This window comes from Terrapene carolina, unplaced genomic scaffold (assembly GCF_002925995.2).
Source record: "Terrapene carolina triunguis isolate 2854851 unplaced genomic scaffold, T_m_triunguis-2.0 Scaffold198, whole genome shotgun sequence".
Classification (NCBI taxonomy): domain Eukaryota; kingdom Metazoa; phylum Chordata; order Testudines; family Emydidae; genus Terrapene; species Terrapene triunguis.
Genome location: NW_020664549.1, coordinates 1,046,924 through 1,073,875, shown reverse-complemented (window position 1 = coordinate 1,073,875; position 26,952 = coordinate 1,046,924). Strand labels below are relative to the sequence as shown.

General features: G+C 44.7%; 2 protein-coding genes across 2 annotated transcripts in view; both read right to left on the bottom strand.

Annotated features, from left to right (window-relative positions):
- Window positions 1–562: 562 nt before the first annotated feature.
- On the bottom strand, window positions 563–18,496 carry LOC112118420 (N-fatty-acyl-amino acid synthase/hydrolase PM20D1). The gene is made up of 13 exons (XM_024216716.1): window positions 18,277–18,496; window positions 15,000–15,086; window positions 14,095–14,327; window positions 13,166–13,252; window positions 12,206–12,339; window positions 10,154–10,273; window positions 9,173–9,248; window positions 8,815–8,876; window positions 8,429–8,507; window positions 5,689–5,760; window positions 4,046–4,214; window positions 3,208–3,307; window positions 563–2,337 (listed from the first exon to the last, which is right to left on the bottom strand). The coding sequence occupies exons 1-13, from the start codon at window positions 18,473–18,475 to the stop codon at window positions 2,208–2,210; spliced, it is 1,548 nt and encodes a 515-aa protein (XP_024072484.1). The 5' UTR covers window positions 18,476–18,496; the 3' UTR covers window positions 563–2,207.
- Window positions 18,497–22,855: 4,359 nt separating this feature from the next.
- LOC112118418 (solute carrier family 26 member 9) overlaps window positions 22,856–26,952 on the bottom strand; it is a 29,049-nt gene continuing 24,952 nt past the window's right edge. Inside the window, exons 18-19 of the mRNA XM_026655141.1 lie at window positions 23,926–24,003; window positions 22,856–22,903 (exon numbers count right to left, since the gene is read on the bottom strand). Of these exons, the coding sequence (XP_026510926.1) occupies window positions 22,856–22,903; window positions 23,926–24,003 (126 nt within the window). The remainder of the gene's footprint in view (window positions 22,904–23,925; window positions 24,004–26,952) is intronic.

Here is a 26,952-nt window from a genome sequence, read left to right as displayed (position 1 = left end):
GATTCAGCCTGATACTTCAAGGGACAAGGGGGTTTCAGGGGAAAAGCTATGTCAGTGCAGCTTTCTAAAGCCACACAGGTAGCTTGTGAAAGTTGACTTTGTGGTGGTAGTCTCCCTACTTGAGAGCTGCCACTCCAAGCACAACAGGTTTCTTCTCAAAGCCAGCCACGTGGTAGCACAAAGGAGAGATGCACTTGATTAAAGGCTTCTTGCTACCTAGCTCAGTGGGGGTGGGGAGTGTCAGGTTCAAGGGGAACCTCCTGTCAAGGAAGTGGCAAATCCTGCTGGATATTTAGGCAGACCCCTAAACAGTTTATGGAAGGAAATAGACAAAGTTAATTGACACAGGCTTCGTACAGAAAGGAGGGCACCAGGGAGGGGAGATGAGGGCTGGTTGGAAAAATGTGGGTTTTTTCCTGTTTTGGCAAAAATTTGTTTTGATGGAAATTTTTTGACTAGCTCTAGTGAAGACCCAGGTGTGGAAATGACTGATGGCAGGGAAGAGATGAACCTCTTCCCAGCATTTATACATTCATGTTAGAATATTAAATAAAGACCGGGAAAAAATCTGCAATCCCATTTTTATTAGCTTCAAAACAAGAGCAGGTTTTATTTTTTAATCAGTAATTTAATTTTAGTACATCTGTTGCAAAAAAACCAGTGTGCACATAAACAGTTTGGTAAGAAGGAAAGTACAAAAATCAGTTTAATTATTTAGTGTTTTCCAAGATGACATTTCATTGTACCGTTCCTTATTCCTATACATTCTTCACCAAGAAGACAGAGAGCACCTTCCATTCCATGTATAACTTGACAGACATGTATGGAACAGTGCAGCTGAAAGAGGTTTTAGCTTGTTTCCAGCATTGCATTGCCTGTGTTAGTAGTGCATAAAGTGGCTTTCACCCTATTTGCACTTGGGGATAGCACCTGGATCAGATGCCCCTTCTTGGCAACTTTTTGTTTAATATCGGCAACTTTAGTGAAAGGGAACGTTTTTGCAATAGCCTAAAAGAAGGATACTTAATCCTGGTCTACATTAGCACTTTCTGGGAAATCTCCCTCTGGTGCAAACCCCTGGGTGGTAACGATGATGAGTGCACTAGTGCAAAGCATGCGGGGTTAGATGACATGGTGGTAAAAATGCCAATGGCCTGTCTACACTTAGGCTGCCATCATTACTAGGGCAACGGGTGGGTGATTTCCTGAAAAGTGCTAGTGTAGACACAGCTTTAGCGTGCTAGGGACCTTTCCAGTAAAGTGCAGAGTGTTCTCGGCTCCACCTGACTGGAAGGGAACTGGAGTCATTCTGCACCATACAGAAACAAGCTAGGAACGGAAAACTAAAGATGAAAAGAGAAGAATCTCTCTCCTAGGTATCAACCTATTCAGTGAAAAGGGAAAACAGACAAACACACCTTTTCTTAAGATTTACTTTTTCTTAAAGCTGCAATTCATAATTCTGGCACCACGATCACATAGTGCCTCATGGAGCTTACCAAAGAGAGCTTCCGTTGACCTCAGCTCAGCACCTTGCAGATCGGCGCTTCAGTGTTTTGGGAATACATATAACGATCCATTTGGATGAAATTCGCCCGTGTAGAGGGCTGGGACAAGGTGTTGGCACCACTTAAATCCTAATTAAATTCCTACTTTAGTGGGACTTAAGCCCTCCAGATAGGACTTGGGTGGTGCCTAAGCCTTGCACTGACTCTTTCCACCAGGGTGAATTTCGTGGTACAGTAAAGGAGTGGGGTTATGAAAGGAGATGGATATTTCCAGAAAATAAATCTTTATTTTCTGGCCATTTCCACAGTTTTTCCATGTTGTGCTTGTTCTGTGTCTCCTTAACATTCCCTCCCCCAAGCTCCATCCCCCTAAGCTCCATCCCATAGCATTTCCCTTTAATAGTAGCATGTATCTAATGGCTGCAGGTGAAGGTAGGGAGATGAGGTGGTGTGAAGATCAGAGGCTTTTTCCATTGCTCCAATTCTCTTCTGCCATTTCAAATTTCCCTTTACTTTTTGGCAGGCTTTGTATCTGATGACAGCAGCCTCATTGCTTTTCATCTCTATGCAAATTACCATCCACAATAACCTAGTTCCAGAACACAGTGCAATGTCAATAAGTAGCTGCTTTGTATACCCCAAGTCACTGCCATCCCATGAGTCACCTCAATAGTTGCTCCTCTCCCCATTTCTTTTGTCTCACAGCTCATGGGAGTTTGCATGAGGCTCTGGGAGCTTGTCGATATCAGAGTTCTGAATCAGCTGGTAGAGAAACTCCACTTGTTTCTCATAGCCCTCAATTGAGATCCTTTCATTCAAGCCATGGACTCTGTTAAAGTGAGAAGAATATTTTTCATTACAATATGCATGAGCCACCTACATGGGAACTGCAAACCCAGTCCAGACTGCTGATTCCCCAGTTCTCTTTATAAAGGCTCGGGAATGTCAGGACTTAAGTAGGAAACAGTGTGAGACAAATAAAAAATCTACAGAACAATGCACTCCAAGCAAGATCTTTTCCTGAGGCCAGCACAAGTGGCTTACTGATTCTAAGGCCAGAGCACAGTGGGTAAGACCATGGAGTGGGTAGACAGGGCAGGAAAGTGGAAGTATAGCAGGCACTGTCGGTCCCTGCATTAACATACCACAGGCCCTTTGAGTCAGAGTGCAGAACAGCTACCTGAACACTCTGCTCCTATTTCAGTTCCACTCGCATGGAAGATAAAATTGATGCGCTAGTAAGTGAACCAACTCCTAGCATGGTTAATACTTTTGTATTCACATAACTCCCAGCTTTAAAGGGTTAATCAAGTGGCAGTATCATGTTTGTGCCGGCATGTGGACATGCATATTAAATAAGGGCTTCACACTAGAACCAAACCTTTCAGAACCCGGAATTGTATTTGTGATCCAGCCAACCCTGCAAGTTCAGCTGTCCCACTGGAAGGGATGTTTGAACCAGGTCCTGTCTACATTTTAAACAGAGAAGAACCGGGGCTAACTCTCTCCCACAGCAGTTCTCACCCATTATGTGTGCTGCACCCAACTCGGCAGGAAATGGGTGGCTTTTGTGATTCTGAGGCACCCATACTGCCACACCACGGTATACAAAGTTGGGTTTCATTCTCTAGGCCAGCACATGTTAATTTTCTTTGACAATAGTCCCTAGAGCATTCCCCACACAAGCAGAATATAATACCTGGGTAAATCGTCCGGTTTAAATACTAGTGGGTTAAATCGATAAATGGCATCTGTGAGATTAGTGAAGTGCCGGCTGTCTGTGTTTCCAATACAAATACCTGGAAAACAAACCCACAGGTCAGGTTGTCTCAGCACAAGTGAAACCAATTAGCCTTCAAGGAAAAAGGCTCGGCTGATATTGCATTTCTACACTTTAAAAACTTAAACTCCTTTTGAAAACAAATTATTGTTCCCACATCAGCACAGGAAATAAAGAATGCGGGAACTCTTTCAGCAACGAGAGGAGCTGAGCACCACACCTCGTTGGCTTCAATGGGAGCATCTGTCAGGATCAGGCTCTTATTTTTCTGTGTGTCAATTTCAAGCTTAAGTCCCTATCCCATAAACTGTGTAGCCTGGAACATCTTGCATGATAAGGGCTTTAGATAGTTAGGTACAGCACAGATGAAGAAAGATGGTTTTGCCAGTCATGGAAGTGCAAACTGAAGAGCTAAAACGAGAAGACCTCCCCTGCCACTCCTTACATCCCTGAAGAGATTCCCTGGTATGTTTTGCAGGGAGACTCAATTCAAAGTTCATTGTTTCTGCCAGTTTCCTGTTTGCTTTTTTCTATTTCCACCATAACTCACCCCATACATACACATACACACACACACACACAGTTTAAAGCAGAGAGATGGAACCTAACAGAAGAGGGAACAACAGCAGTTTCCAGTCGTTAACAGCTGGGGTGGAGGGATACACAGAAATGGAAACAAAGCAACTGGGGGGCAGGGGGAGGGACAGGAATGTGGAAGTATAAGAGGAAACAATAATCATCATGTGTTTGCTCTTACCTGGAGCTACGTTGCTGACATGGGGGAAAACATCCAGTAGGGTTCTTTGGATAATCTGGACTCCAAAGACATCATTATCCCAGGGGCTGATAGGGAGTGGGTCAAAGGCTTCCTGTAGATGTATCTTTACTCTGTCATCAGCAATAGTGTTTTTGACTATCTCTAGCACCTATGAACACACCCAGAGGAACAAATAAGCAAAGGGAATGAGAGTTTTCCTTGTGGATGTCTGTGCAGGTGCCAGTTTCAAGGCTTGCCTTGTAAATCAATTGCCAGCTATAGCTCCAAATGAAGACATACAATCAGGACAGGGGCCATGTAGTGGCCTCATGGTGGAAGTCTGTTTTCCTCTTACACAATGCGCTCCTGGCATTAAAGGTCGAAGTACTTCCAAGGCAATCACTTATGGGTCAGTGCCTCAAAAGGCCTTCCTTAACCCCTTCAGTACAAAAGGACACCACTGTGTAGCTGGATCAGTCAAGTGAATGGAATACAAAAAAAGCTTTCAGCATGATTGTCCAGAGAGAGGGGTTTGATATTATTCATAGATAATGGGCTATGTCAGACCTACTCAAGTGTGAGAGATCAGGTCACCGTCTAGTGGCTGCAACTGACAGAAGATAAGCCTTAATACTATTACATAAGCATGTATGGTCCATGGCAAGATTCCCAAACCATGGATCACCACTGGTAGTATGTGAGCTCGATGTTTCATCAATTCACTTCACAAATTTTTTAAGGCGGGGGTATGTGAACCAATGAAGTGTGGGAGCCACTTGTCTATGGGTTATTCTGAAGAAGAATGACCCCCAAAGGCTGCTTAATATAGCTGCAAGTCTATATTTCATAGAGGGTGTCCCTCAGAATCCGGGCTGTCTCCTGTTCTCCTCCATATTTAGAAGGTAGTGTTTAGAATCCAAAGTGAGTCTTCAAAAAGAGTCCTGTAAAACAAGCCACTGAGGGTCTCTCTCATTTATACTGCATTCATCACTGTGATATCTGGCACATATAACAAACATTAAAGCAACCAACAGGCCCAAAGGGACAATCTCCCCTGGTTACAGACCCAAATAAAGAAAAAGACACAGTGGACACGTGCATCTTATGCTATGTGCTCAAAGGGAAAAAAACCTTGGATAAATTTGGCTCTGGCAGACTGCAAGTTGCAGAACACTCCCTTCCCCTAGACTCTAAACTTGGGGACAGCCAATGAGAGCTTTCTGCTGGAAAAGACCTGCTGCAACGGGGGATAAGGTATTCTCAACTGGCCAGATGCCATTACACTCAGAGATTTTCAGAAGACAACCAATAGCTTGACTTGCACCTGGAAACATAAAGGAAGCCAGCACAGAGCACAGATATTACATGCTCACATCTGTCATCTGCAAAATGCAGGCAGGCAATTTTGCACTATATGAAGCTGCTGAGGGGTCATCTATGGGAACCCTAGGTAGAGTGTATTACAACTGCGCAGTCTGGAGATGGCAGAGGCAAGATCTACAATACAGAGGAAAGCTTGCAATCTCCAGACCAGTCAACAACTGTCTATTTCAAAGGTACAGGAAAGTTAAGTAAATGACATGTCAGGGACAAATGTCATGATGAAAAAAAATAGGTGAACAAATGTAACATGCAGACATTACCTCTTCAACCTTTTGTGATGGGTGGATCCGAAAATTCACAGTTGCTTTTGCGGAAGGTGGGATGACATTGGACTAGGGGGAAAAAGAGGCTCAAACAATACAGAGAAAGCCATAAGCAGAGTCAAAGGCCAATCACAGAACTGCCACTGTCATACTACATCATCCTGATATGCACTGCTATCAAAAAGTTTTAACTACTGCTCATGCAGTTCCAGGGCTCAGGATATAAGGCCCCAACCAGCTCCCATTGAAATAAATGCCCAAACCTTCCACCATTTGATCTCTGTAAACATTAGTCATTTACAACACAGGTAGTTATATAAGGATTAGGCACTTTTCATTTAGAATTTTTTCTCTATGTGAGGAAGGGTTTGGCATGGTTTTTTTTTTAAATAATAACTTCATTTTATCTGATGTCACTCTTCCAAAAAATCCTCCTTTATAGCTGAGTCCATTTCCCCAAAGGACACCAGGCATGACCCATGTACGTCACTTAACAGCATAAGTACAGATATGGAATTCCTGTTTTCTACAAAATATATTTTATACTTTGTTAAGTATGCAAGTTACACAGTCTTTGAACACACACAGTAAAAAAGCAAACAACATGTTATTTCTCTTCTCACCACTCAGTGTCACTGTTTACCTATTACATCTTGTTTTCTAGACAAGTGATCCTTTTCAGTAAAGATTTCCTTTGAGGAATGCACAAAGTAGGCCCAAACTATTAATTGCTCTCATAGACTCATAGACTTAAGGTCAGAAGGGACCATTATGGTCATCTAGTCTGACCTCCTGCATAACGCAGGCCACAGAATCTCACCCACCCACTCCTGTAACAAACCCCTAACCTATGTCTGAGTTATTGAAGTCCTCTAATCGTGGTTTAAAGACCTCAAGGTGCAGAGAACCCTCCAGCAAGTGACCCGTGCCCCATGCTGCCGAAGAAGGCGAAAAACCTCCAGGGCCTCTGCCAATCTTCCCTGGAGGAAAATTCCTTCCCGACCCCAAATATGGCAATCAGTTAAACCCTGAGCATGTGGGCAAGACTCACCAGCCAGCACCCAGGAAAGAATTCTCTGTAGCAACTCAGATCCCACTCCATCTAACATCCCATCACAGACCATTGGGCCTATTTACCTGCTAATAATCAAAGATCAATTAATTGCCAGAATTAGGCTATCCCATCATACCATCCCCTCCATAAACTTATCAAGTTTAGTCTTGCAGCCAGATATGTCTTTTGCCCCCACTACTCCACTTGGAAGGCTGTTCCAGAACTTCACTCCTCTAATGGTTAGAAACCTTCGTCTAATTTCAAGTCTAAACTTCCTAGTGTCCAGTTTATATCCATTTGTTCTTGTGTCCACATTGGTACTAAGCTTAAATAATTCCTCTCCTTCCCTGATATCTATCCCTCTGATATATTTATAAAGAGCAATCATATCTCCCCTCAGCCTTCTTTTGGTTAGGCTGAACAAGCCAAGCTCTTTCAGTCTCCTTTCATAAGACAGGTTTTCCATTCCTCGGATCATCCTAGTAACCCTTCTCTGTACCTGTTCCAGTTTGAATTCATCCTTCTTAAACATTGGAGACCAGAACTGCACACAGTATTCCAGATGAGGTCCCACCAGTGCCTTGTATAATGGTACTAACACCTCCTTATCTTTACTGGAAATACCTCGCCTAATGCATCCTAAAACCGTATTAGCTTTTTTAAAGGCCATATCACATTGGCAGCTCATAGTCATCCTGTGATCAACCAATACTCCAAGGTCCTTCTCCTCCTCTGTTACTTCCAACTGATGTGTCCCCAATTTATAACCAAAATTCTTGTTATTAATCCCCAAATGCATGACCTTGCACTTTTCACTATTAAATTTCATCTTATTACTATTACTCCAGTTTCCAAGGTCATCCAGATCTTCCTGTATGATATCCCGGTCCTTCTCTGTGTTAGCAATACCTCCCAGCTTTGTGTCATCCGCAAACTTTATTAGCACATTCCCACTTTTTGTGCCAAGGTCAGTAATAAAAAGATTAAATAAGACTGGTCCCAAAACCAATCGCTGAGTAACTCCACTAGTAACCTCCTTCCAGCCTGACAGTTCACCTTTCAGTATGACCCGTGTAGTCTCCCCTTTAACCAGTTCCTTATCCACCTTTCAATTTTCTCATTGGTGTTCCAGAGCTGCAATTCTCAACCGTGCAGTTTATCAGGTTAAGACCTTGACTGTACCAGCCAGAACCTGCTGCCTCTCACTCTGCTGTGCTTGCTCTAACCCATTGTGGAGTTTAGGGATATCAGTCTTGTGATCATGGGACAAAGGTCCCAGCTATAGTAGGAAGTTGTCCTGTTGCTGACAATGGGTGGTCCAAAGTCTCAATCACGCTCTGTGTAACAGGGTTGAAAATGTTTTTTATCCTGTCTACATTAGCACTTAAACCATTTTCAGCACCAGTTTAGAAAGAACTGGATAACAAATATTGTCATCAGTGAAACCATTTTCTATTGTAAACCCTAAGGTGTGAACTGGGCTATACTTTCAGATGGAGTGAGGTTGGCAAAGCATGAAGGCCCAGTATAGAGGCTGAGTTTAAAATTAAGTGTAGGAGGAGACTAGAAAACCAACCATTCATAGTGGTACATCTAGTAGTATGTGGGAACCACCATTCTAAATAATACAAGCATTCTCCTCACGCTACGTGGAGGAAAAATCAAATGCACACATGAAGCTACCTTGATTCCTGCATTAAACATGGTGATTGCTGTGGTGGTCCGAATCAAGGCATTAGTGGAGGGCTTCTGCTCGAAAATTCTGCATGAAAATAAGTTTTTAAAAGGAGTTTTGTATTTATAAAAGATATAAATGACAAAAGTGAGAATTAAATTGATTAGACCAACCTATGCATTAGCAGAGCAGCTACAGTATGTTTCAATTATTAATTAAAGTAAGGTAAATGCTTTATAGTCTGATAAACCGAGAAATAGGATGGCTGATTTCCAGGAAAGATCAGGCTTATTGGCAAGAAAGCTAGAGGACTAAAGTTTCTAAATGGACATTGGTTCCCATATTTCATGGGGGCAGAGGCTGGGAGTGTGAAGAGGGGATGTGTTCCCTTTACCTGCTGACGATGGGCGAGAACAGCCACAGGTTGGTCATGACGAGATTGAGAGGAAAACGGAACTAAGTGGTAAGAGAAAACAAAGATACACCAATTATCAAAATTCCAGCTTTGGAGACTAAAGTGATGTCACGACTCAGTGCAGAACACAGGGCTAAGAGATACGTCTATGTACAGTATGAGAGGGATGCTGCAGAGGGAGAACTATTGCACTTAAGCTTTGAATTCTCCTTTCTGAGTTAAATGATTTTAACAGAGATTAGGAAACCCCCCTAGGTAATTTACATCTGGGGCTACTTTTAATTTATTAATATCAATGATGTGAAACTTGAGAATGAAGCTACAGTTGAATACTTACCTCTGAAGCCAAGTGCTCAAGAATCAAGATTTCTGGTCCATGGCCAAACAGATTGGGCATGGGATTCTGCTCCAACCTACAACAAGCAAATGAGCATTTGAAAAAAAAACCCTCATTCTACATTATTGCAGAAAACAGGTTGCATTTTGATTCATAGATTTGACCTAGAGCTTGAAATGTAGCCATAGCTCTCTTAGTTCACAAATCAAGGAGAACAACTTCACCACGGATTTCAGAGCATTCCTGTCTCATCCAAAGATATTATTTTGGGGAGGATGAAGAGATAGCCAAGGCTGGCTCCCAATGGGAAGGAAGGGACAGTAAGGGAGATGTGGAAATCTATAAAAATGGTAGGCCAAAACGATAGCAAGTCTCTCTTTATTTCAGGCACTTCTATAAAACAACACCCTTGCCCCCATCAATCTATTCTTTATCCATTGGGATAGGGAGGCTGAGAAGCAGGAGCACTACCTTGTACCACAGCCTACAGGAAACAGGATATAACATTTTGATACCACATCATGTTTATTTGCCTGCATAGATATCACCTGTAGGCAGCAGATACAGTCACCAAAGATTCTTGGAGAGAAATTCTAGCAACAGACAAAAGGACGGAACAAAAATAGATTCATGTCACCTTTGCGGATATCCAAATTCTAGGGCTACTGAGTGACATTTAGGTCCCTGGTGTAAGTCTGAATAGCCCCGATGATGATCTAATTTATGCCTGGCTTTTTAGGGTCCCTAGGGACCATTCCAGGAAGTGTGAATAGCTGGAGTGCAGAGGTGCTCCAGCCATGCCCTCTTCCCCTGACCACAACCCCTCTGCCAAGGGTTGTATATCTGCACACTTACATGAGCCATAAGCTTCAGTTTTAAACATACACAGAGAGGTACAATATATAGCGCTGAGGTCAAGTCTGTTTAAGGAGATTTTGCATGACAAGCTTAGGTCTGTTACACAGCCAGGTAAACTCTCACCTGGACAATGCCGCTGCAAGAATACCGATACTCGTCTCCTTAGGAGGGGCAGAGGAATGACCTTGCTCTTTTTCCACACTGAAGTTCGCTGTAATTGAACCCTTCTCTGTGATAGCTATTCTGATGAACAAGAAATAACTTCATCAAGCCAATTCCAAATATTACATAACCGGAGTTCTTCAGCCTCTACAGACTGTAGACAGAGGGGGCTGATATGCTTATTTTTTAAAACCAAATAAAAATACTCTAACAGCAGCAGCAGCAACAACAAAAAGCATTTAAAGCCACACCTGAGTGGTAGGAGCATTGAGGTCTTGGCTTTTTCTCCAGATTTCACATCACACAACTAACACACTTGCTCTGGCACAGCTGCAGTACCCTGCTTGTGACAGCACTGCTCAGAGACTGAAAGTAAGTGCACTCGGAAGGCTCTTTGCTTACATTTTGCACCACGGCTGCAGTATTGTTGACAGACCAAGTGTCTTAAAAACAAATGTCATTTAAGTATAACAAGAGCATTTCATGGTAATTAAAATGAATTAATGATTGCAAACACCTCTGTGGAGGTTGACAATAGGAAATACTTATCCTATGCAGTGTTTTTAAAAGCTTAAATGATAGCATTTTAATTCTTGTTTGATGTTAAGGGCCAACTGCTGTCTTATTAAAGCTAAACTGCATTCATATTTCAATATATAGGTATCATATTTTCCACTGGGAGACTGGCCCATGCACTTGTCCATTTTATATGCTCCCACAGCCAACACGAAGATTATGGGGGTCTCTTTTTCACTACCGTTCTGCATGAAAACCAGAATGCTCCCCACAAAGTCTAAATTGCAGCTTTGGAGAAGGAAATGGATTGTAAAACTGAAACACCTATACGCAGTCAGATCTGACCCTTCTACCAACAGTGTCTGATAGTGCCCATGTTTATCACATTTGTTTTGTCACCAAGTTCTTTATATCAAAATTCCAAATCCCATTAGCGCCTGGTTGTCTTTTCCCTGCTTTTTAGAATAACAAATAAATGAGACTGACTCATCACAGGGCTTCCTAAATTAACCACCAGGTCTTCAGAGGATTGTCTATCACAGAGGGAAAGGGACAGAATTCATAACTCAACAGATAGCCCATTTCCTCATTCTTTCCTACTCAAGATAAAGTGTCACCTTTGCATTCCCTCAGAAAAGGTATGAATCAAGCGTACAAGCTGCATGCCAAAGACAAACTTTTGTTACATAAACACTCCACAGGTAAATCAGGGTTGCTATCTAAGCTTTCCAAAGAGAAATAGCGTTGACTGCATGCCCCATCCTGCCATGTGCACAACCAGCAAATGGCAGTCAGGAGGCTGACACACTGATTGCCACAATGGTGAACCAGCCTCAGGTTCTGCTGTCAAAACCTCAACTACACATCAAAGTTACTAAATTTTTATCCAAAGAAAAAAAACATAAAATCCCTGGGCAGCTATAAATGACAGCCTAGAAGACAGCTATGTATAAATATGGGCATCTCCATCCTTAGCGCTGTGACCCAGCTGCAACCCAGCCAAACTCACCTACTCAAGTAAACAAAGAGGTAGAACAAGAGTGTGATACAGTGATTGGTGGGATGAAAACCTAAGGGTGGGTTTCCCAGCCAAGTGCTCTATGCATTAGCTAAGGAGGCCCAATCTTTGCAACACCGAGGGCTGCAATGAAAATCTGACAGGAGCTTAAGAGCCACACACAAATGTATGTAAGTATGTAAATATACTTAATTATTAAATATGCACACAACCCGAACATTTGCTTGTATTTATATTTTCACTGAGATGAACAGAAACTGCAATCAAGTCACCAGCAATAAAACCCTGTAGTTCATCGGCTGTGTTTTCACCAAGGAAGAAAAGAGCAGCTGCAGGCCACATTTTAAGATGCCATAGAGGGCCTTTATGTTGTATTATGGACAACGCTGCATTAGTCCAAACTAGCAGACTCTCTTATACTTACCCATAAAGCCAGGGATCAGGCTCATTGTGTTAAATTCTCTTCTTTCCTTACTTACACTGCTACTGGATCCTTTATTCCCACCAAGAACCCATCTAAGATAACGCTTCCCTCATCTAGCAGGAAAGAAAGCTTCACTCCTCTAGTTTTCAGCAGAGCTGCAATCTTCATTGCTCCCTTATGACCAGATACCTACGAGAGTCCAAATCAGAGGAATTGCCACGCTGAATCGCACAAGCAGTCCATCTAGTACAGTATCCTGACTCTGACAGTGACCAGTGCTACATGAGAAAGGTGCAAGAAACCCCAGAGTGAGCAATTATGAAATAACCTGTCCATGGGATGAAGTTTCTTTCTAACCCCTGTCAATTAGTGGTTGCTTATGTTCTGAAGCAAGAGAGTTTACATCCAGTCTAATATAATTGAAGATGTTCTCATTATTCATGAGAAGCCTCAATGCTACCCCACAGCAATGAGCTCTACAGCTTAATTAGGCATTGTTTAAAAAGGTATTTAATTTGATCGTTTCTTATCTTTCAATTTCACTGAATGCCCTTCTTGTCTTTATGAGAATGGGCAATTCTGCTACCCTATCATTCTCTATTTCTAGCCCTATGTCATTAATGAAGACTCTGTTAGATAACACTGTTCACCTGGAACAATCAAATGCATCTTAACCTGGATTTTCACATTTCACTCATACACTGTACTTTTTACGTCTGACAGCCATAGAAAAGCCATACCAAAGAACAGTACGGATTTACCCTTCTCCTCTCTCTCCACTGAGCAAAACCCTGATGCCCAGGTCACTGAGAGCTGAACTGTCAATATATACCTATGACTGCAATGCTCTAAAGAGTGATTTGTCAATGCAACAGTGATCATCGGGGGTTTCACGGTAAATAATCCTTAGAAAGTTGATTTAGTCAAGTACAAGGACAATGCAGGCAACTGGCTATCCAAGAATCAAGCTGCTCTTATAGGAGGAAACGAGAGCGAGACAGACTGAGAGAAATACCTCTTCATCATGTCCAATGCCAATATAGAAAGACCTGCGAGGTCTGTAGTGTCTTCTCAGCAGGAATTCTAGAGCTTGCAGAATACCCTGTGGAACAGAGGCAGCATGTTAGTCACTGTGTCCTTTTGCTCTCTGAGGTTGCAAAGAAGAGCTACTTCATATGGCAAAGAACATGAAGATGTAAAGGAAATCCAGTACTTTCACAGTCCTCAAGCAGGCTTAATTCTTTTAACTGTTTCAGGGTTTCTTTTCACTCCACCTAGTTGATGATAATCATATTCTTTTGCAAACACAATCCAAGAGACTTAAGAATCCTCAAGACTCAGTGTGTCACATAATATCAGAATAAATATATAAAATAGTATAGGCTTGATCCTACTCCTACTGGAGGCCAAGGCAAACTCCAACTGACTTCAAAGGGAGCATGATCGGGGTCTCTATGCCTGAAAAAACCCCACTTAATTGAGCCTTTTTATTGCATCTAGACTGCATATGGTATGGCTCTCGCTAGTTGTAGCAAACCCATTACTTTAATGAGGATTAACTTTTTATACAAAAACATTACTAAGGAAGAACAAAGAAAAATAAGAACAGTGGGGATGAATTTTGTAATCTGTTAACACTTGTGTTTTTCCAGTCTCATCTATTTTTTTTCTTCCTAAACTGTGGTCATTGTCTGATCAGCAGTGGTTAGTTTGTATTTCTGCTGTCTTGCCACATCCATTTTGCCTCATACATTGCAATGGTTAATTTTGATTTAGTTGTTTATGGGATTATTACTGCCATTCTCAATAGCTAACTAGTTCCAAAACAGAAGTTTTCAAATCACAAAACTATGGGACTGTTAATTATTTACCCATCAGACCATGAACAAAAACATTCCTTAGCGTTTTGCATCGGTCTGAAATGAGGTGACGGAGAAGACATACTATAGCAGAATTTTTGTTGTCCACTGTTCCTCGTCCATAGATGAAACCGTCAAGTTCCTTAGCCGAGAAAGGAGGGACATGCCACCCCTCTTGGGAAGCTGGGACTACATCCATGTGAGCAAGCAGCATGTAGGGCATGAGCTGGGGGTCAGAACCCTGGACAGTGAAGAGATGGCTGTATCCCCCAATGATCTCATGTTGAATGAACTTGGTAGAAAATACAGCAGGAAAAACTGTTTAAAAATAAATTCAAAAGAAGAGAGAAATATACAAAGGAGAAAAATTAGCAAGATCTTTTCTATTCCACCACCAAAATGATTGGGAATATGACACGAACCTGTTAGCGGAATTTTGCCACGGATTTTAATGGAAGCAGGGTCTATAGTGAATTTTAACACGCATGGCAATAAGACTACAAAGCTTGATACGTTGCAGGCAGCAAATGTGCAAGCTTCCCTCAAACAGCTTTACCAAACTGTCCCAATCTGCAGTGGAAACCCTCACTAGAGCCTTGTCTCCCTTGGCAAAAACAGGACCTGTAATTCACCACCACTGCAGCTGTATTGGACGATGGAACCTACAGACAGGGCTCAGACAGGTTTAGGCTTTTTTATCACAAGGTTGTCTAACTGTCTTCAGAGCAGGGTCATGACATGGAAGTAAAAAAACACCTATGCCCTGTCTATGCTCAGTTTCTACCATCAGTGGAAATACACCACAGTTGAACTGCAGGTCCCATTTTGGCCCGTATGGTAATCCAGTCCCCTTTTGAGAAAAATCAAGATAAAAAGTGCTACACCAAATACAGTACTATTCCATTATATTCAGAATCTAAACCTTCTTCTCAACTTGTTGCCAACCTCCTGCCCTTTTATTAAAAATATGTAGGAATGTAAATTCTGTACCTTTTTTAATATAATTCCCAAATTCTGCCAATGCTGTTGTATTTTGGTCCTCTGGAGAGAAGGAGACTGTTTGGATTTTGATGGCACCTTAAATGAAAATATGAAGTAGAGGATTTTTGGCAATGATGACAATCAGTCTGACAGTCCTTTTAACTGTAATTTGAATAGGTAGGAAAACTAAGATCCTGAGTATTTTGTAGACTTTACAGATCCCAAGACAGAAGGGTAGAGGTAGTATTATCCTCAAAGAACTGACCACATTTTAACCTCATTAAGTACATTCTGGCTACCCTATTAATGCCTGTGCAGTTTCATATAGAATGTTCTTCTTTATTACTTGTTCTAAATTGTTGTGTCTTGTTGCTGTGCATTGTTAAAAATGCTACTGCTTTCCACTCTGGAAGCAGCCGCATTTCACTGGATTGTGAAGATTGATTCCTTGTCAACATAACATTTTAGGATTAAATGCAACTATATTACTAGATGGGAATTGAAATATAATTGCACCATCTTTTTCAATAAGCTTTCTAATGAAAAACATTACTTTGGGCTCAAGCCTGAGTACACTCAACTCTCACTAAATGCTTAGCACCTCACAGGATCTTGCTGAGTGGAAAATGTGAGTTGCCTCATCAGATTTATATGGGAACAGTGGTGTTAACTGAATCATCCTTTACCTCAGACACTGCTGCTCCATGATGGCTCATTATGCCCCACTATGGGCCTGCTCCTGCTCCCATCTACTTCATCAAAGGTCTCTCTAAAGAGGATTTTTTGGTTTCTAATTAAAAAAAAACATTTCCACCTGCTAGGTAATAATTCCATCAACTAAATACAGAAGAGCTTTTCCTCTATTTTAATAGTTGTAACTATTGTTTGATGCCTGTGTCTGGTTTTCTACTAGCTGCCAATCCTAATGTAATCCATATACCCCAGAAGCTTCCTGCAGAGTCTTTGTGTCTGAAAGCACAAATACACTAGCTGTATGACAGGATGTCTGCATGGCAGGGGTACAAGATTTGAGCGAGAAAGGAAGAGGGAGCACTAATTTATTTAGTGTGGCAAAGGGACATCTGAAGATGTACAATTGCAGAATGCAGACAAACTGTGTTTTGTATGTAAGAGGGATGAGGTATTGGAGAAGACTGTCAGTGGGAGGAAACAAAGGCTGCAGGTATGTGAAATTCTGGTTCCAGTTAAGACAAGAATATCTGCTGTGGGAAAGCATAATAATTCATTTATTGCCTGGTTTCATCTCTGCAGTACAGTCATTTGGCAGATTCTAAAACATTTATACAGCTTTCTGGACAAGTTTTTCCCTGCCATCCACTGCAAATATGGTGCAGCCTCATGGATTCACCTACTTCTTATCATCCCTCTTCTATAGACTTAATATTATGTTTATGAACAAGGGATGAGGAATGGGCCAACCAACAACAACAATAGCACTTTGCATTTACAGATCATCTTTCATCGAAAGTGCTTTATAAACTAAAACAGCTATACCACTCTGAGACATCCAGGCCCCTGGTTGTGGAATCCCTCAATATCCTCTCTCCTTTTTCATTAATATCTACATTGGACCACTCAGCAAGATTATCAGAGTCAGGTGTTACTGATACACAGCTGAGACTCAGGTGTATGTGTCCTCCACTATCTCCAAGACACATTTACTGTTTTGCTTAGGATATCTAGTGGGGTCAAAGTATATGGCTGCAAATGTAAATATACCAGGTATTTTGAGACAGGCATTGCATCATGCAGTGCTAAAGAATCTTAACTGATAACAAGCAATGACTTATACAGAGGAGCTATTAAAACAATATTATTCCCTTCTTTCATTTGTCAGCAGAAGAAATAAATCCTCTTTTTTTTTTTTTTAAAGAAATGATTTTCAATCTTTTTCTTCTGCAGTTTTTCTTTCTTCCCTATCACCCATAGCATGTACTTTCTGCAGTGTCATGGAAGCAGGGCAGGGAGGGATGTAATACACAAGTGAAGTGCCTTTTGGGGATAAAGGGAGGTTGTCAGTTTCAGGGTGGTGTCAGCTGCCTCAGTTGCTGGAGGGCAGTCAGTGGAGGGGTGTCAGAGCTTGAGGATGGGTTAGCTGTTTCCTTGGGCATGTGCCAGTGTCTGAGAAGAGGTGCTGGGAGGGGAGCAGGCCAATGTCTAAGCAAGCAATAAGGGGCTGAATAGATGCTTAAAAGTAAAGTGACACAATGGGAAGAAGACACGGGGGGCGGGGGGGGGATAGTGTCAGTTGAGGGATCGCTAATGCTCAAGCAGTTTCTGTCTGTGCCTGAGGGTGCACGGTACACATGGGAGAGAAGTGCCCACTGAGGAAATTCTGCCAGGGACACCAGACTAGAGAGGTCAGTGCCCTGGGGGTTTCGGTAAATGGATGGCGTTAGTAGCTGATGAGGAGGCGTCAGTACTTAAGGGATTTCTGGGGGCTCAGTGTCTTCAGGGCAGGCTCAGGCCCTGGAGAATTCAGCTGGAGGATGAGTCCTGAGTGGAGGGGGGTTTCAGAGCACTCAATCTCAAGAGGGCCCTGGGATGCTGTCTTAGCCCCAGAGGAAATGGGGGGAGGCAGCCTAGTAGAAGTTGCTTGGGGGAGAGTCATGATGGAGTTTTGGTGGCCAAAGGTGGGGCAGTTAGGGAATGTAACTTTAGGGATCCAAGGGGGTGCACTCCTCAGCAGAGATGGCGTGCTGGTCCGGGGGGGAGACTTAGCCACGAAGGGGCAGGGGTTGAAAAAGGTCCGTCATCAGGGCGGATCAATCAGGGATGGGGGGAGTGGGGGTATTTGGGATGGGATTACAGTGTCCAGGATTTGTCGAGGGGTGGAGTTGGTTCTGCTGGTGGGAGCCTGCCGGGAATGGGGGTTTGGCCCCAGGGGGTTAGCCTGGTTGATGTGTGTGTGTCTGTGGGGAGGGGGGTCTGTGGAAAGATTTAGTCTGGCAGCATGAGTTCTCGGGAGCAGGGTTAGTTTGGGGAATCCCTGGTGGGACTAATCTGGGGGCGAGGGGTTGTTTGGTGGGAGAATTAGTCTGGGGGTGGGGATCCCCGGGGGGGTTAGTCAGGGGCAGTTCCCCTGGAGATCAGAAGGACAGTCTGAGGGGACTGGGGAGTCCCGGGGGGTTGGCTGGGGGTCCCCCCGGGGTGGAAGTTAGCCGGGGGCCAGGGAGTCCCAGGGGCGGGGGCTGGCCGGGGGGGGTTCATGGGGGCCGGGGGGCTCCCCCGGGGATGGGGCTCTGAGGGGTCCCGGCCCCTTCACCTCTCAGCGCCTCCTTCAGCTCCTGCCTGTCGCGGGCGCTGAGCTCGAAGCCCAGCGCGACTCGCCGCCACCAGAGCCGCGGGCCTGGCGGGGAGCGGAGGACGTAGGCCCGCACCAGCAGCAGGGCCAGCGCCACCCCGCAGAGCCCCAGGCAGACGGCCCAGGCCTCCCCACGCAGCCAGCCCCTCCGCTTCGCCATGCCGCTCCGCTGGCCTCGCGCGCCGCCCGCTAATCCCCAACCGCCACCTCAGAGACACTGGCCAATAGGCGGCTTCGTTCGGCCTTCGCGGCAAAGCCTGCTGGGAGTTGGAGTTCCCTGGCCCTGACAGCTGTGTCCGGAAGCTTGACAGCTCACGTGCCGTGCCCAGAGCAGGGGGCTGTTCCCAGCCCCGGGCAGAGTGTGGGGCCCACCCCAGGGGCTGGGGTCTGTTGCTGCTGACTCCCTTTGTGACCTTAGGCAAATCACTTCACCTGAGTATCCCCATGTGTAAAATGGTAATCGTACCTACTGGCTAGGGATGTTTTGAAGCTTAATTAATCACACAACGGGATCTGCAAGTGAACACCACCATAGAAGTGTATAATTCTGTATGCCTAAGTCATGTTACATGTGTTGTGTTTGTTGCTGCCGTTAGCAGCAGGAGGGCAAGATCTGTTCTCTAACATAACTCAGTTCACGCTCATCTAAGTGCAATTTCAGTGTACCTCTTGTTGGGGCCAGCAGACTAGGAAATCCAGCTATGGCATTAACAATATTTCTAAAATGAGAGAACTCTTGAGAAAAAGGAGCACCCTTTACTGATAAATAACCATGTGATTTATATAGGAGAGTTGTGTAGCATGGATTCTATAAGAGTAATTAATTCTGCAAAGGCGTAGAAGCATACAGAAACTCTAGGATAGTACGGGTAAAATAAATTAACTATAGGCATACTACCACCATACTACCAAGTAGAATTGGCATAAGGGTTCTGGGAAAGTGTACTCCCAAATCAGTAGATAAAGCATATGATCAGTCACATATTGTTTATTATCAAAAAAAGAAGAACCAAACCAATATTAAATTAAATAAATTACACAAACATTTTGAGCTGGTTATGCATCATGCAGGTATCAAATAAGGCTTCAAAGTAATTACATATTAATATCACTAGACTTTCAGAGACATCAAAGATCATTGGAAGTTTAGAATTTCCACCCCAATGGACTCTCTTTCTGAGTTTCTCTAGTTCCCTGGTCAAGATACCCTGGAAATGAAGCTTTCTGAGCTGGCCACATAGAACCTTTGAAAGAGAAATGCAAGTCATGCTAACTTGTCATTCTGTTTTGTTCAGATTGGTGAATGTCGCCTTTGAAACTAATGTTCGGGGACCCATAGGCTTGTCAGGGTTCTACATCTAAAACATTTGTGCTACTCAGTAGCAAAATGGTGACAGGAGTTATGCTTTCAAAAATACCATCTGTCAGCTGCCGAGGGCTGCATTTGTCACCAGAATTGGCACTGGGCTACAGAAACCAAGTATCCCTCTAACCGAGACTTCAAGGTGGCAGAGTATGTAATTATTGCCACTACTTTCATGGCATCATTCGTGACATCCCATCCTTCATGCTGCTGGGAACTGCAAAGGAAACAATACATCCTTTGCACAGGGATCTGTCGCTCTGAGGTTTCCTGTATTTGAACTGATACTTTGGCTGCCAGGCCTGTGGGACTGTGAACTGAATCTTTAGCAGACACACTCTGATTCCTGAATTGCAATTAGGAATATCACTAATTCAAAGTGAGGTCACCACAGAGCTTTTCTTATAATGAAAAAGTCCCTTGTTCCATTGCACCAAGCTGTTTGTTTATTTAAAACAGCAAGAAGGAGGAATGTTCAGGCAGCAGAGAAGTAGACCAAGAGTAATTAATTATGGTGCATTAGCCTGAAGGATAATTTGAAAGAATTAATGTTCTGATCTTAGCTTGTAGGACATGACAGTCCCAGCAAAATTATGATTGTCTCACTAAGGTCAGAATGAGAAGTAACCTTTTTTTAGTGTGTTGTTCTTCTCCCATCGAAAGAAAACTGTACTTCTATTTGTTTAATAATTTTCTCCTGCACCATGTAATCAGAGACTGAGATAAAGCAGTGGTGACTTAATTAATGAGGTGCCACACAAAACCCAGGAAGCTCTGATGTTATAACATGGAATGTTTGCATAGCCTGGATGAGTCATGCAGCTCTATTTTCATTGCAAGTGGGGCATCATTTATCTGGGAGCCACAGTACAGCTGCATTTTCTTTCCCTGATAATGTTATCTCAAAGACCCTTTTATCAGGGTGGTTTAAGACTGTTTTATGAATTAAACAGATTTAAAACCATATAGTAAAACACAAAAGTGTTATTAACATCTTAGGTTATTAGAACAGAAATAACTTTTTAAAAGCAAATTTTCTTTGCATTTATTAAGGCCATTATTTATTTTTGCATTCCCAAAAAACAGACTAGTCAGTTTCACATTTGCTTCTAAGCAGTTTCATTTTCTGGCCCTTATGCTTTATCCCAAGGCTGGAAACACCACAGGGGAAGGTTTAAAATCCAGACCAAAAACTCTTTTAATCAGAACTTTAAAAATATCATAGACAAAATTCTGCTAATCTTAATTTTTGGAGAATTGTTTTTCACAAAACCTGAATTTGAGGCCTAAATGTATTAATAAGTGTCCCTTTAATCCTCAACATACTGTATTTTTCAGCATTTACATATACTTTAAATGCATTTCCTCTAGTCATAGGCTTCAGAGAATCAATATGGGGATGAAAGGAACTATAACAGAAAACTAAAATAGCAATAGTTATTAGCATCACTCACACTTTTATATATAAAAGTATTAGGATTTAAAAAAAAAATTAAAAAGATCTCATCTGTCTATGGGTTATCGAGTCAGGCTTGTTTGCCCGAGAGGTAGATTGTCCTGGTAGCATCAGTTTGTGGTGATTTTTATTCAAATTCATATAGCGCATGAGGCACCAGACACCATAGCAGACCCAGCAGACGAGCTTTCTATTGTCACTTAGGTGATTACCTAAAATCTCTTCACCTTGAAGCTCCAAGTTTGGAGAGGTTAGTGCTGGGTATCACAAGAGCTGCTGACTCCTGGCATACCCAAAATATGCTCAAACTTTAATGATACTGCTCCTGAGTTATAGCGTCATCAAAAACCATTGGATGTATGCACTGAGCTGTCCCTGAATTTGCTAGGGATGGGCAAACTGGTTAGGAAAACCCGCTCACCCTGAAACACTTACCTATTTCTAGAGCTGAATCTAAACTGAACTTTTTAGTAATGTCCAGATACTGAGAATAGGAAAAGGGAGCATCAAAATACCACAGGAATAGCTGCTCTCGTGATATTCCCAGACTAAAGGCCTGACCCAAATCCTGTTAAAGTAAAAGGCAAGATTCTCCTTGACTTCAATGGGCTCTGAATCAGGCCCTAATTCTGCTGGTGTTTTGAATAAACTTTATTTTAACTCAGGGCCACCCAGGTAGGGGGCAAGTGGGGCAATTTGCCCCAGGCCCCGGGCCCCGCAGAGGCCCCCACGAGAATATAGTATTCCAACTTTTTTTATGGAAGGGGCCCCCGAAATTGCTTTGCCCCAGGCCCCCTGAATCCTCTGGGCGGCCCTGTTTTAACTACCCAAACTATTGGGAAGGCCAGTGTGTGCATATAACACCCACTAGAGCTGATAGGAGCTCTTGGTCATGTGAACTAAGGGTGCCTGATATCCAAAAATGGTCTGAGCATGTAATACAGAATGCAGCATTACTCCCATGCAGTGGTACCAAGGATTTTAGAGTAACAAAAATAGAGCACTGGCTCAGTAAATGGTACCTGTAATAGACAGGACAGCGCAGGAGGACCTGTAGGGTAATAGAGAATACAGAGGTGGTTTTGGGCGGCAACCCGAAGAAATTCACAGGCTTAAATTCAGTGTGCAGATTCCCAAAAAGTCAGTGCACATTTTAAAATATTATCACCATGCAAACCTGCGTCACTGCATCTTGAGAGGGTTATTTGTGGTTGTGAATTAAAGCCAGGAAAGGCTTGTAAATTTCCTTATATTTCACCTCATTGGAAAAAGGAAGGAAAATAAAGGTGATGCCTAGGTTATGCAATCCACATGACTGGGTATGTGAGTGGGTTCTGGAGGAGGAGAGACAGAGATAGGGTTGACAACGATGATGAATATTAATAATCCTTCTGCCTGAAGGCACTTGCCATTAAATGAAGTTGCTGCTCTTCTACACCTAGATGAACGTTTTTTCCTGAGTTCCTGCTTCTGTTGTGTTCTGCTACCTGCTCCAAGAGTCTGTTGCTCTGAATTCCACACACAGAGGGAAGGAGGAGAGAGGATGTCAGGAGGAGAGGTGTGACTGCCCCTTGCCTCGCAAACTCACTGCTACCCCGGGTTGGAAGCACAGAAAGGCTGCTCTGCGCACCACTCACACAGGGGAAGCGTCTTCATAAAGGAATATGTGAGAATAGTCAGTTCCGGAGGCTTTGCCGGCACTTTAACATTCCCCCAGGCACTCACAGCGCTGTCTGGGCCTCCGAACGGAACATGGTTCCAAACATCTCCTAAAGGGACAACAAGATGGGTTTGGTTAGAACGGTACCAGCGATTTACACATGTTGGTGTCCAACCACACAGCCACTACACTTGATCTCCACATCTCTACCCAGCATTACACCTTCTTCATTTCCTTTTGAGGGGTAAAGCTCAGGAAGGTTATTGGCATTGTGGCTGCCTGGTTTCTAGGGTTTCCTTTGCATTGTTCCCTAATAGGCTGAAAGGGTCAATTTTCCAATGACTGTCTTTCTCGAGCTAGACTCTCAGCGGATAGAAACAGTGTAGCCCCCATAAAAGTCAATGGAGCTACGCTGATCTATACCAGCTGAGTGCTTGGACCAAGATCTAGTGATAGGCCTCATGCTCCACACTCTCCAAACTTTGGAGGCCTTCAGGACCTGAACTTTGTGGCACAGGCCCATCTCTAATATGAACCCAGGAGTTCCTCTACTGGAATCAACCAACAGCCCCTCTAACCCGGTATCCTGTGACACTGGCCCGTGCCCGATGTTTCAGAGGAAGACATAAACCATCCACCACAGTGTGAAATACCATACCACGGAGGGTGAGGGTTTCTTCCGGTCCTCACCCCACCCCCCAAGCTTCTGCATTTAAGCATGAGGACTGATAGCCCACCAGCCTCCAGGCACATGACAGATAAAAGGCAGCAGATACAGCAGCAAAAGATGAATGAGTCTCTCATGAGAGGAAGGACGGTCTTATTGTTAAGGCACTAGACCGGGAGTCAGGAGATGCAGGCTCAGTTCCTGCTGCTGCCACAGACTGACCTCCTTGTGTGACCTCGGGCCACTCACTTCCTCACTCTGTGCCTCAGCCTCCCATCTGCAAACTGCATAACACCTCCCCCTCTCACCCACCCTTGGTCCATCTCATCTATAGTGGTTCTAAGCTCTACGGGGCAGGGGCTTATTATGTGTATGTACAGCTCCCAGCATAATGGGGCATCAGTCTTAGTTGGGGCAGCTGGGTGCTACCACAATACAAAGTGATTCCTGGTCCTATTACTCACCTCCTCCAAGTTCTTGAATTCTGCACTGCTTTCATCCACAGATTCGTCATAGATGGAGAGCTCTGTCTGACTTGGTCTCTGCATGGGAAGAAGTCAAAATCAATTATTAGCAGGCACAGGACCAAAAGGGATAAAACTGTAGCTAACCCGTGAACAGCCTATGAAGTTGCCCTATATAGTTTGGAAGCACAAATTATTCTTCGACATGGGCCTGGACCAAAACATCAGACCCAAAACCAGTAAAGTGGATACAGAAAATGATTGAGCAAGTGCATTGGTGCTGATTTGCATTTACACTAGGGCTGAACTACACCACTCTGGCATTACATTTACCTTCACAGCCACTTCGTGGCCCCTTTTGGCTGTGAAAGTGATATAAAGAGGCAATGCAAATGAGAATCAGACCTATTGCCTTTTGGATCTTCTTTGTGAAAAAAAAATATATATATATTTGTTCCAGTGTGAAACTACCTCTTTAAAGTACAGTAACTGGAATCTGGGGCCCAACTGAGTTAACAGGGACCCTGAAAGACACCCACCGCCCGTCCCAACATTTAGATTCAACAAACAAAACTAAAAAAGAGTCAGTTGTTTCCTTGTCCTAAATCTCAGTGGTAGCCAGGCGGTTTCACCTTCAGCAAATCTCTTAAAAAGCAAATAATTGCTGTGCGGCAGTGATAAGGTCTTTCCTAATATCAGCCCAAGGTTGGGGCTGCAGAAGTTTTATCAGGTGTAGCAATGCAAATAAGTGGGCTGGGAGCAGCCCATGGCTGTGAACAGGTAGTTACAGTGTAGGCAAGGGAGAGGTCAGACCACAGTTCACTTGTTCAGGGAATAGTGAACTGCAAGACTGGTGTTCAGAAGCGGTCACTTAAAGCTGTGTGCGTCACGCTGTCTGTGTTGGTTCACATACAAGCGTTCGTCACTGTGGTGTCTGATTGCCTCTCCTTCACCAGGAGAAGAACAAAACAAATGATTGCACAGCTCCGTGTCTATCTGTGATGCCCTCATCAGCACTGCAGATGCTATACTTAAAATTCCAGCTGCCCCGTGGTTCCCTGGGACATCGCCCCAAGCCCTCCCTGACCCTCACACGAGGCTGTCACTGCACAAGGCTGTCATTGCTTGTGCAAGCTCTGCCTCCCCCCCTGCGCAAGGCTGGCATCGCCCCTTGCCCCCTCCCCCCCGCACATTCCTTCGCACCCCACTTTTTTGACAAAAGTGGGCCTTTGTCCTGTTTGTTCTTGCCAACTGATCAAGTCAGCAAGAGCAAATGGGACAAATTCCTCCTTTTGGAAAAAAAAGTCAGGACGACTGGGACAGGGCTTAAAAAAGGAACTGTCCCAGCCAAAACTGGACGTATGGTCACCCTATAAGACTCTCCAACCCCCACTCCCTTGAGCATACCCCATCCTATTGGTTACTTTTCCTGCTACTCCCCTTGGGGTGTAAGGTGCACATATTGTGTGCACTCACTGAATGCCTCATTAGTGCACGGGCCATGAGTCAGTTGCATATGTTGTTTTAGGAAGGTTTTGTCCTTGTGCTGGGAGCTAAAAAAGCACACCATTTTTGTGTTTTTCGGGAGACAGCATAAACTAGTGGATAGTGCACTAGACTGGGATTCAGGAGGCCTGAGTTCTCTTTCTGCCATGTTGCCGTGCCCATATCACTTCATCTCTCTGTGCCTTTGTTTCCCCTCCAACCCTGTGTCTGCCTGTCTATTTAGGTTGCTAGCTCTTTGGGGCAGGGACTGTCTCTTAGTATGTGTGTATCAGGGCCGGCTCCAGGCACCAGCAAACCAAGCATGTGCTTGGGGCAGCACATTTTCAGGGGTGGCATTCCAGCTATCCTTTTTTTTTTTTTTTGCTTGGGGAGGCAAAAGCCTAGAGCCGGCCCTGGCAGCGCGTCCTGCACGGGGGGCGCCCTGGGGCCACTGCGGTTTGCATCGGGGAGCAGCGCCTGCACCTTATGGCCGGGCGGGCTCCGAGCGTGGGACACTTGGGCTGGGGGCCGCCCCGCGGGGCACACGGAGCCGCCTGCAGGTGCAGCAGGGGGCCGCCCCCCAGTGCCGCAGCCGGGGCTGGGTGAAGTGGCCTGTGCCACCCAGGGACTATGGCAGGGTGACCAGGAGCAGCAGCAGCAGCGGGGCCATAGAGGGGACCGGTGCCCGGAGCGCTGCCGTGTGGGGCCTGCGTCCCGCTCTCTGGGGCTCCGCTCCCTCTGGGGCTGCCCTGCCCCGGCTCCTCAGCCCTCTGCCGGGCGGTCCCCCGGCTCTGCCCTCCTGGTCCTGCCCTCCCGGCTGGTCCTGGAGGCGGGAGCCCCGTCTGAAGGGAACCTGGGCTGAGGTGCGGCCCGGGAGCCCCACTGTTTACCCTGACCCTGCCAGCACTGGACCAGCTGGAGGCGAGGGGGGAGCGGGCGGACTCAGCACTGGTGGGGTGGAGCCCAGGGCTGGGGTGGCAGTGGGTGCGTGTGGGGTGGGGGGGAGAGCCCAGCACTGGGGTGGCAGGGGGTGCGGGTGGGGTGGGGGGGGAGAGCCCAGGGTTGGGGCGGCAGGGGGTGGGGGTGGGTGGGGTGGGAGTGGGGGAGAGCCCAGCGCTGGGGCGGCAGGGGGTGCGGGTGGGGTAGGGGGAGAGCCCAGCACTGGGGCGGCAGGTGGGGTGTGGGGGGGAGCCCAGGGCTCGGGTGGGGGGCAGCCAAATTTTTTTTTGCTTGGGGTGGCAAAAAACCTAGAGCCGGCCCTGGTGTGTGTATACAGCACCTAGGTCTCTAACAGCTACTGCAATGTAAATAATATGTGGGTGATCAGAAAGGGGGTATGTGGTGATTGACAGTGAGAGGACAGTGAGAGGGTAATCATAATAATTCTTCTTCTTCCTTCCAGGCTGCCATAGAGTCCTACAGTGCCTCTGCTGCTCTTTAGAAATGCTGCCTCACCCACTCCCCCCCAACCCTCCAGTGGTGGTAGAAATACACTGGGAGAAGGGCCCAAAGGGAAGCAGGGTTTCCAAAGAGGAATGTCTC